The sequence below is a fragment of the Prunus persica genome, chromosome G8 (genome assembly GCF_000346465.2).
Source record: "Prunus persica cultivar Lovell chromosome G8, Prunus_persica_NCBIv2, whole genome shotgun sequence".
Taxonomy (NCBI): domain Eukaryota; kingdom Viridiplantae; phylum Streptophyta; class Magnoliopsida; order Rosales; family Rosaceae; genus Prunus; species Prunus persica.
In genome coordinates this window covers 924,101-934,657 of record NC_034016.1, presented here as the reverse complement: position 1 = coordinate 934,657, position 10,557 = coordinate 924,101, and the positions used below count along the sequence as shown (strand labels likewise).

Sequence of the window (10,557 nt, the reverse complement as noted above, 5' to 3'; positions counted from 1 at the left end):
TATCTTTTTTATATTTAAATTAATTTTTATGTTGTTTTTAGAACAAGAAAAAATCTAATCATAAATCTATAGGGCTAATCACGTGCCGACACGTGGATGTCAAAAATCACATCCCAAAATATTTTTCTCTTCTTAAATGTATTTTAAAGAGGATATAAATAGTAGTTTAATTAAATTAACTAATAAATTTACATAATATACTAAAAATTATTAAAGTATTAAATTTAACCATTTGTTACTAGAAACGGTTAAAATATAACATGACACTTTTTCTTATAAAATTATTTTTAGAGGGCTAAATGTAGCCTTCCCCACCTGGAGATGGCTTAAAAGATTTGTGTGAGTGACAAAATATTTCTTAATCAACCCAAAAGCTTTGTTTATTTTCGTGTTTCTTTTAAGACCCAGTAGCCCAAAACCCACCCCCAGCCGCCCAAGCCCATCCTTATCTCCTTGAACCCAGTAGCTCTCTCCTCCCGCAGTCCCCCCCTTCTAAACCTCGCGTGGGTCTTCTTCAGTAAAACCTGTGGTCTGCATCAAATTCTTCTGCCCTGCCTATCTTATTCTTCTTCAGTTTTTCTTAGGTTGCTTCAACTCTGATGACTTAACCCTGAAAGGTATTTCTTCATTTCCGTTTTCTTTTTCTAGTTTAGGGTTTAATTTCTAATGGGATATTATATCATAATGTTTGCTCTGTTCTGTTGAGAAATGTCACATTCACTGGAATCCAGTCAGTTTTTCTGTGTTGCTGAGCTTCTTTTGTTTGTTTGTTTGTTTTTTCTGCAGCTGTAAATATAATTTATGTGTTTTTGGCTTTGTGTTCGTGTGTCTGTATATATAATCTTATGTGTTCTTGTGTTTGTGTGTAGTCTCTTGTGTTTATGTGTAATCTTATGTGTTCTTGTCTCTGTTGAAGCTTACTGATATTACATTTGGTCATGAAGTTTCTTATTTTGATGCTGTTTATTTTCTAACTAGTAGAAGATTATTAATCCATTATTAGGGTGAATTTGCTATTTCTTAGAATGTCAGATCGAGTGTATGGATTTCTATTTTTCTGATAGCTATTTAGTTAATTATCTGTTCATGTGGTTCCATCCTTATCATCCAGTTCTTGTTTCTTCTCGAATCTGAATTTGCAGCCTTAGTTCAATCAGATGGTATTTAATTAGTAATTACTTGTTGGGACTTGGGACCTCCTAAAGATGCCGGCATTGATCTCTCCAAAGTTGCTCCTTTTTGGAGAGTCTCTATCCTTCCATAAGTTTCCACATGTTTCTAGGAATGCTTGGTTCCATAGAAGTGTTTGTAGTCTGAGTCTTGCAAGCCTCGGCTTAAAAAATGATCATGAAACAGTAGAGACTGGGAAAATCAACGAAGCCAAGCTGCTGAATTCTCTTACAGAAGTCCCCAAAAGTAAAGCCAAGGGGGTTAGAAGCCATGTAGTCAAGGCAGCTGGGCAACACAGATCGCTTGAAATAGATTCGACTATCTTTAATGCTAAATCATTTTTTGAGCTTGGGCTTCCACCTTTGTTGATAGAGAGGTTAGAGAAGGAAGGCTTCAAGACTCCAACTGATGTTCAAGCCACTGCAATTCCAACAATTCTTAAAGATCATGATGTTGTGATTCAATCTTACACAGGCTCAGGAAAAACATTGGCTTATCTTCTTCCCATCCTCTCTGAAGTTGGCCCGCTAAAGACGAGAACATCTGATGGTGATGGTGATGGTGAACCTGGGAAGAAAACAGACATAGAAGCAGTAATTGTGGCTCCTTCGAGGGAGCTGGGTATGCAAATTGTGAGAGAGTTTGAGAAGATATTAGGACCTGCAAACAAAAAAGTAGTTCAGCAGCTTGTAGGGGGTGCAAATCGATCAAGACAGGAAGAAGCACTGAGGAAAAATAAACCTTGCATTGTTGTTGGTACCCCGGGAAGGATTTCGGAGATTAGTGCAGCTGGGAAGCTTCACACCCACGGCTGCCGTTTCTTGGTCTTAGATGAGGTTGATCAACTGCTTTCATTTAATTTTCGGGAGGACATGCACCGGATATTGGAACATGTTGGGAGGAAATCCAGTGGAGACTCGCATGGACCAAAAGGCTCCCTTGCCAAGCGGGCTGAGCGTCAGACTGTTCTGGTTTCTGCCACAGTACCATTTTCAGTGATACGGGCAGCCAGGAGCTGGGGGCACGATCCACTTCTCATCCAAGCCAAAAAAGTCATTTCCATTGAATCAATTTCTCCATCTGGACCCATTAATTTGTCAGGACAGTCGACCAGTTCTGATCCATCCTCAAATGTGCAGACTCAGGCTGCAATACAGAGCCTACCTCCATCTCTAAAACACTACTACTGCGTTACAAAGTTACAACACAAGGTTGACACGTTGAGAAGATGTGTTCATGCTCTTGATGCCAAGTCCGTTATTGTCTTCATGAACCACACTAAGCAACTAAAAGATACCGTCTTCAAGCTGGAGGCTCGTGGAATGATAGCAGCAGAGCTACATGGGGATCTTGGTAAACTTGGTAGGACAACAACTCTGAAAAAGTTCAAGAATGGGGAGGTTAGAATTCTGGTGACTAATGAACTTTCAGCGAGGGGTTTGGATGTGGCAGAATGTGATCTTGTAGTCAATCTGGACTTACCCACTGACTCTATTCATTATGCGCATCGAGCTGGTCGGACTGGTCGGCTTGGCAGGAAGGGTACTGTCGTAACAATATGTGAAGAGTCAGAAGTTTTTGTTGTGAAGAAGCTGCAGAGGCAGCTTAGCGTTCCAATTGCAACTTGTGAGTTCACAGAGGGCAAGTTTGTTATCACCGAAGAAGAGAAGGCTCTACCAGCTCTGAGGTGATGATACTTTACTGCCTATACTTATTGCAGTGTTGCAACTTTTGGAAATTGCAATTAGTTATTTCACTAATATAATTCCTCATAGAAAAGTTTATTAATATAGTTATGTTTTTTAGCATACTGTGAGAACAATGAGGGGTTGGTGCAATCAATGAACTAAATGATCCAAATTGTTTGCTCTCTTTTGTTAAGGTTATTTGAAAAGCATCAAATACTATTCAAAATGCCACATGGTTTTCGTATACAGTCCTTGGTCATAATGAAATTTTGATTTTCAATTATATTACGTGGGTGTATTGAAACTAAAAAGATGGTGGTATGTATTTGAATACATGACATTCTTGGAATGATTGGTCATACCACACATCATCTCCTTATTATTATCTATTTTATAATGTAAGTATTCCATTGGTTAATTGTTCACAAGATATTTAGCACAACTGATATGCATTTTGCAGCATCATTTAAGCTCCCCATCCATACTGATTTCAGTTCTTTTTGTGTTGAATAGGGTTTAGGGTTCTAATACACTGCCATTTCATGGTCCCAAATAAAAGAAATTAGTTTTTTGAAAGCTACTGAAATATGCTATACCAAGGGGCAGCCCAAGTGCATATCTGAAATAGCTTGTAAGTAGCCATTTAACTTTGGTCATCCGTAAGCTCCAAAAATTCAAGCTTTTTCTGAGAATTTGGGTGGGGATAAGCTGAATGCATGCTTTGGGTCCACGAGGCCAATAGCAATTAGAAAGCTTCCTAACTAGGGCTGGGCATTTCCATGTGGCCAAACCGGGCCAGCCCTAGGCCCTAACTACACCCTTTCACATAAGTTGTTCTCTTCCTTGCCCCATGCGGGGACAGTCAGAAAAAACCCTTAATTTGGTTTAGTACAAAGCCACGAAAAGCAGCACAAATTAAACCCTTCATCTGGTTTTAGGTGGAGTCTTATTTGAAATAGGGAAAAGGTGCTCCAGCACCATTACAAACAAACAGAGATCTTAATATAACAACTTAGTATACTCCTTATAGGATAGAAAAACTTGTGTGAAATAGAGATAATACTGTCTTGCTATCCCAAAGGAATCACAGATTGCCACATGCAAAACAGTGCTATCCTCGTTTCAGACAAATGTTACTCCTTATAGGGACCTTTATTTTTGTCTTAAAGGGAAAATTAACCCTCCTCATGGCTAGCTCCCAGGGGGGCTCTTATCACAAATTTTTTGTGTGGATCAAATAGGAATAATTTCATTCATCACTATCACCAAATAAACGACAAAAGCTTACAAACGAACGGAGAGCATTAATGTGGCCTCATTAAAACCTTGCCATAAAAAACCCCAAATGGAGGAAAATCCGGTCAAGGAAAAAGAGTACCCCAAATGGAGCCCTTATTACTTGAATACATGGTCTTAATACTTTTTTTTTTCTAAATAGAAATACAATTATTATTATTATTTTTTTTATTTATTTATTGAAAAGAAGCAGCTTCATTTGGTGTTAGCTAGAGCAGAGCCTCATTGATCAAGTTTGCTTTTGCTTCGATCACATGGTACCGAGAATTGGATTCCAAGTATTCTTTGTAAGTCATTTGACGATAAGAGGGTGGGTTGTGGTCGTCTACAAACTCTGGTTCAGGCTTCACAATTGCGTCCAATGATGGTCCAAAGAAGAAGGGTAAACTCAACCTTTCCACTTCTGTGTTTAAAGCCACCCGATGCAACAAGCTCTTGTACTTCCCATTGGTAAGAATCTGCAAACCACAAATTAATTACAAATTAAATATGGCATAGGAATTTTAACAAACGAAACAAATAGGAGCTGTTTTTAAAGGTTAAAATGGAAAATATTCAACTTTTATAAGTGACGGACTGAATTTTGTCACATGTACTTCAAGTCATCCAATATAACTTATTTAAGTATCTCGCTTAGTCTGTATACACGTATATGATTAATTAGTTTTCGGTTATACATATATGATTAATTAGTTTTGGGTTAAACACCGCTAGCATAGAGAAAGTTGCTGACAATATTGAAGTATAGCATTTTCCTTAAACCTAGTATTAAAGATATATAATGTGCAAAAGAGAAAAAAACTTGGCAAGATGATTAGATTTTTGTGGAGAAGAATTGAAAATTTGAGAAATGTATTGAAATGCACCAACCTCTATATGGTCAGCAACAAGGACACCAATGGAACTAGGAGGAAAATCTGCATTGAGCCACTTCCCTTGGTGCTTTATCTGAAGCCCCCCACCCAGGGACGGATCCACAGAGGAGCAAGGGTGGTCAATTGACCCCTGCAACTCCAGAATCCGCCACTAGAGGAAGAAAAATTGACCCCTGCAATGGCTGGATGGCTGGGCAATTCATGCCCGCCATCTGTTCGAGGAAATGCCTCAAAGGGTTGCAGCAACTTCAACTTCAGCGCAGCAAGAAGGAGTGCACGCAGAGCGCTTCCTTTTTTTCGTCCAAAAGTCCCTCTTCCTAAAGTGGATATCAGCTGGATATCAGCTTCTTGCTCTTTGCAAAGGGTGGTTTGGGAGAACAGTGTCATTGGGAAAATCAAAGCTTTGCCATCGAATTTTACCATGTGCATCTTTCAGAACAAGGTTGCCAGAATTCAAAAGCTCTGCTCTCTCAACATCAAGACTACTGGAGTTGGTGCTGGTCTGCCAGACAGTTGCGCCATCCACATCGGTCTCAAGACCAATGAGCCATCTTTTCGAAGCGAAACTCTGGCGCCAAGGCTATTGACAGTTTTGTCTCTGTTAGCCATCCAAACAACTGTTCTGCTTTTAGAGTTTGTGAACCCACATGTGAAAGACTCATCTGGGGAAGTTACTTGATTTAATGTGTTTTCTCAATTGTTTTCTCAATGAATTATATATGAATGATAATTTATCGTTTTATTTTTATGGGATGAATATTGATGTTTTTCTTGATTAGTTGTTGAGGTTTTTTATTTTATTTTTTTCCAAGGAGGTTTAATTTTGGTTAGTTACCTTTAGTTTGAATAAAGGATTTCTTAATAATAAAAATATTTATGGGTATATTTTGTATAGAATTTTTTTAACCTTTTAAAAGTTGACCCCCGGAGGAAAAATTCCTGGATCCGTCCCTGCCCCCACCCACGTTTTGTGCGATGAGCACAAGCAAACCAGGGTCTCGATGAGGAAACTGCCCAATCTGATTCTTATCATCCAAGCAACGCGACAAAGATTGATAGAAATTTGGTCCCAAAATATTGTAGCCAGATTCCAACTTCATTTTCTTTTCCATGTAGCATTCTTCAAGCCCCAGAGATTTTGAGATCCCTCTAAGCAATTGGATGCCCATCTCTCTCATTATCTCACTATACTTTTGCAAAACCCTGCTTTCATCATGTATAAACACCAAAAATTGTTATTGCATGTTAGGTAATTAAGTTTAAACATAGATTAAAGTATCAGAACTATTTGTTGTACCATTTTTGAAAGAATAAAGTTATTGTCTTAATTACCAAGATAAGTATCATCAAAGACTACGCATCACATCAACTAGATACAAACATCTTTTATGTAACCTAATTTTTCTAAATACGACTATTAGTTTTATAATAATTAAATTTGTTAAAGCAGATGAAATCGATCTGTAAGTGAAGTAATAATCTATATGTAAAATAAAGTTTAGAAAAGCAGGTGTCAACGAGATCTAGCTAAATGGAAAAGAGCCTTATTTTGCAAATTAATGATCTCAGATTCAAACTTCTATGGTGTCTTGCATTTAAGAAACTATTAATATATTTTAATGACTAAAATTAAAAGTATGTAACTAATTCTTATCATAAAATACTTATTCGAGAACCTCCCATTTTTGTTGTGGGAAAGTGAATTAATTACTTCATGCATAGCCAATGATTGCGTTTAATATAGAAGGTGGTTTACATGCGATCGTCAGGCATTGTTGGGCAGTGGAAAGTGGGATGTGTCCTCATGTGGAGAAGCTCTCTTTTGGTTACGCCGCCCAATATGAATCTGATTCTATCCGTGGGATCATTTCTCGCATACCGTCGCTTCTCCTCGTCCGTCCGATGGAAAAATCTGGAAAGCCAACTGGTTACACTACCTATCAGGCTATCTGGGATCCCATGATTTGTCACCTGCCAAATCATCAAGGCCACTACCACTCAAACTTGACAAAGAAATATTATACGTGCCAGATACTGCAATATATTCATTTTTATAATTAAGAAACAAGTTATTTATTTATTTATTAAAAAAAAATTAGTGAACTATAGATAATCAAAATCTTCTAGATTTGGATGATTTTTCTTTTGGGGAATAACCTTTGAAGGAGGAACATTGTTGAATGACTCCAACAATGAGATCCATTTTTTCTACTCATCAAAAGGGATCTTTGTAAGGAGATAATATACGTGCATATACATACATAAAAGTGCCCTTATTTTGAGAAAAATGCACGCGTATTTTATTTAGGGCTACTCAACGATGTAGTTCAATGATCAGAATCGTCAATGTGCAAAAATAAAAAATAAAAAAAATCGTAGTTTGTTTGATAAAACTGAAACGTAAGAACATCATTAATGTTCATAATACAACATATGTATGTAATAAATCATGTGGTCAAGCTAATGCAGTCTAAAAACGTGATCAATTAGCAATTTTAGTGGAGTGAAAAGTAGAGACAAATGGAAGGAGGAAGAGGTAGGTATACAGTGAAGAAGCCATAGTTGAGGCAAGCTTGATTGAGGTCATTGATAGCTTGAGAGCTTTTGAGAGAAACATTGGAGATGAGCATGGAGTAGTCAATGACTGGAGTTTGAACATCACATGACTCATGGCCAAAACAAGTTTGAGTAAGCAGTTGTGGAGTTGCTTCAGTTCCAGTCATTGTGTGTGTTGTGAGAAAAGGAGATAGAGAGAGAGGCTAGTTGAGACTAAATGAGACTGACAAACTCAGAAGAAAAAAAGCTTAATGCATGCAAATATCAGAACCCAAAGCCACCATATTTATAGCCAGAAACACTCCAGCCACACTTCCACTCGTGTCATCACATCCTATTCTATGCTTTCGTTTGCTTCACTATTAATCAACATCAAGAAATTTTAATATCTGTTTCTTCTTATAAAAAAAATAAATAAATAAAAAAATTTGGTATATACTGTTTTATTTATATATTTTTTGTGTCTGTTTTCTTTCCTATGTGTAAAAAAAAATATATTAATAGTAAAAGTAAAATTTTGGTGAATTCAACAGTGTAGTACTATAGATAGAAAAGTGTAGTGGCAACGAGAAGCATGCTCAAGTAAAAAAAAAAAATCATATGATTTTAACTACCCAAAAAAAGTTGTCATGGACTTGTATCTGAAGCTCCCAAGTTCACTACAATTGGATTATATCAAAATTAGCATCCAATCGAATTGAATCCAAAATTCAATTAAAATTGGATTGGGTTGACTAATTTAAACAGTTGAGATTAGATTTTGCACATCTCTAAAATCGTGAATTAACTCACGACTATGGAACGATATAAACATGTCCGAATGAAAACTAGAACAATTTACCCGTGTTACGGATTGTTTTTCACTCGCAGCACAGCATGTATATGCTTAATGATTTTGTACCTTTTGTTTCCGAAATGCGGGTCATTAATTACATTTTAATGAAATGAACAAATTAGACAATTGATTTTGTGTAATTTATTAAGAAAATTTTGAGTTTTGAACTAATTTCATAGCATAAACAAGAACATTAAGTAAAATAGGTGGCCAACCCTCTCGTACCACCAACCTTTCTCTACTAGTAGCTAGCCCATCACCCTCCTCCTACTGCTAATCCATACCCACACTATCTCCATTATAATTTATATACCTCGGTCCTGTAATGCCACTTAATTGCCAAGTACTCCTGAAGTTGTGAGTTTTGGTTTACTTTTCTTCTGTTTATACGTAAGATAAGCATAATTTACCTACTTGTTTGCACGTCTAAATTAATTCACCTGCTAGTAGTCCTCCTAGTTATTGCTTGTTATTCCATATATAAAATATAAGGATTAATTTCAATTTAGTATCATGAACTCTTACTATTAGGGCATGTTTGTCCTTGCACTTTTAATTTTAACGATTACATACCCTAAAATTTTTTATTTTTTGCAATTTGGTTTCAGCGTTAACTTTGACATCAAAATTTTCGTTAATTGCTTGCATGACAGGCATGGGAGTGACGGAGCCAAGAATTTAAATGAGAGGGGGCACATTTAAAAATTCAAACTCTTTTCACTTTCCCTATTGTTACTTTTTGTATAAATAGCCTAACATCCATTTATAATAACAAAATATATACAACTCAAAAGAAATTTAGACATGAGAATAAAAGAGAAAAAGAAAAAGAAGAAGAGGGAATTTAAGACTTTAAGAGGAATTGCATAATATTTGTATAATATTACTATAACTAAATATCCATACAACAATATTTGAGGAGGGGCACATGCCCTCACTGGGCATGCATTGGCTCTGCCACTAGTCTCATCTATTCGCTTATTTCGATGTTAGTGGAAGAGTATTTTCGAGTAATTGGTATCTTCCCTCCCATAAAGAACACATTATTACATGCATTAATACCAAACTAATTTTTAACAAATTACTCTTCAACTGACATTGAAATAAGTGAATAGGTGGGATCCAGGCTTGTCATATAAGCAATTAACGAAAATTTTGACGGTGAAGCGCCGGAACCAAATTGCACAAAATTGAAAAGCTTAAGGTATGTAACCGTTAAAATTGAGAGTACATGAGCAAACGTACCTTAACGGTAATAGTTCAGGATACTAAATTGAAATTAACCCAAAATATAATTTTTAGCGCGACCAACAATATATTATATATAAGATATTAACGTACCTACCAATTCATTAGTCGTACAACATCAATTTAGTCTCAAAATACAGGTAAACTGCTAACTAATTTAGCCTTAGAGCATAGGTTGCTTGCCGTTCCCTATCAACGTACCAACACTACCCATAAAGTGACTTTATGTGCGCGCATAGGTAATTGAGACTCTCAATCATTGCTAATTACGCTTTGTTTTAACATTTCAATCTATGTCAAAGGTCTAATGAGATTTCCTTTTGAATGTATGTATCATGTTTGGGACCGAGCTTATGTGGATTAAAATGGTATCCGGCAAAGCAGCTTATTCAGACTTTGATACTTTTGGGTAAAATAATCCCACGTCGATTGTTCCACAAGGTTCTCATTGGTCATGAATGATCAGACATGACCATGCATGACTATGTCACATATGGAGGTGTTGTAAGCCGTGGATAATTTCGACAAATAATGTCTTCGCTGATTTATGCGTGGCCGACAATATGGACTATTTCACTCTCGGGAATTAGTTTTAAACTAAGACATTTTTATTGAAAATGAAAGCCATAAAAAAAAAAAGTGGAAATAACTCAAGAATCGATGACTAAAATAAAACAATTTTGCACATGTAACTTTTACGTTGTCAACGGAGTTTAGCTAAGTGGATAAGATATATTGATTTGCAAATAGAAGTCTCATGTTCAAACCTAAATAGCATCTTAGTTGTGTGTGTATAAGAAACTCCTTCTCTGTCGAGAAAGAGAGATAGAAAGAGAAAGAGGAGTCCAAAGCTGAAGATGGGTTTCATTGAAATTACCACCATCTAATG

At 36.4% G+C, this 10,557-nt stretch overlaps 3 protein-coding genes across 4 annotated transcripts; 2 read left to right on the top strand and 1 right to left on the bottom strand.

The window, feature by feature from the left end:
- On the top strand, positions 392-3,104 carry LOC18768081 (DEAD-box ATP-dependent RNA helicase 47A). 2 transcript variants are annotated; one of them, XM_020570881.1, is made up of 2 exons: positions 392-617; positions 1,143-3,104. In XM_020570881.1, exon 2 carries the CDS (start codon positions 1,206-1,208, stop codon positions 2,859-2,861), a length of 1,656 nt encoding a protein of 551 aa, XP_020426470.1. In that variant the 5' UTR covers positions 392-617; positions 1,143-1,205; the 3' UTR covers positions 2,862-3,104. The 2 variants fall into 2 exon arrangements, with proteins under 2 accessions (XP_020426470.1, XP_020426471.1); XM_020570882.1 differs by having other exon boundaries at positions 430-617; positions 1,112-3,104.
- Positions 4,354-8,032, bottom strand: LOC18768415 (protein DMR6-LIKE OXYGENASE 1). Its single transcript, XM_020570886.1, has 5 exons — positions 7,576-8,032; positions 6,786-7,000; positions 5,994-6,232; positions 5,025-5,119; positions 4,354-4,612 (listed from the first exon to the last, which is right to left on the bottom strand). The coding sequence occupies exons 1-5, from the start codon at positions 7,750-7,752 to the stop codon at positions 4,364-4,366; spliced, it is 975 nt and encodes a 324-aa protein (XP_020426475.1). The 5' UTR covers positions 7,753-8,032; the 3' UTR covers positions 4,354-4,363.
- Positions 4,523-5,775, top strand: LOC109950775. The gene is made up of 2 exons (XM_020570887.1): positions 4,523-4,604; positions 5,039-5,775. Exon 2 carries the CDS (start codon positions 5,208-5,210, stop codon positions 5,706-5,708), a length of 501 nt encoding a protein of 166 aa, XP_020426476.1. The 5' UTR covers positions 4,523-4,604; positions 5,039-5,207; the 3' UTR covers positions 5,709-5,775.

Excerpts from the sequence above, each read along its gene's own strand:
- LOC18768415 (XM_020570886.1), bottom strand. The coding sequence starts at position 7,752 with ATGACTGGAACTGAAGCAACTCCACAACTGCTTACTCAAACTTGTTTT. Across the intron at positions 7,001-7,575 it reads TCAACTATGGCTTCTTCACT|GTGACAAATCATGGGATCCC; the intron begins GTATACCTACCT and ends ATGATTTGGCAG. Across the intron at positions 4,613-5,024 it reads TTGTTGCTGACCATATAGAG|ATTCTTACCAATGGGAAGTA; the intron begins GTTGGTGCATTT and ends TGTGGTTTGCAG.
- LOC109950775 (XM_020570887.1), top strand. The coding sequence starts at position 5,208 with ATGGCTGGATGGCTGGGCAATTCATGCCCGCCATCTGTTCGAGGAAAT.
- LOC18768081 (XM_020570881.1), top strand. The coding sequence starts at position 1,206 with ATGCCGGCATTGATCTCTCCAAAGTTGCTCCTTTTTGGAGAGTCTCTA.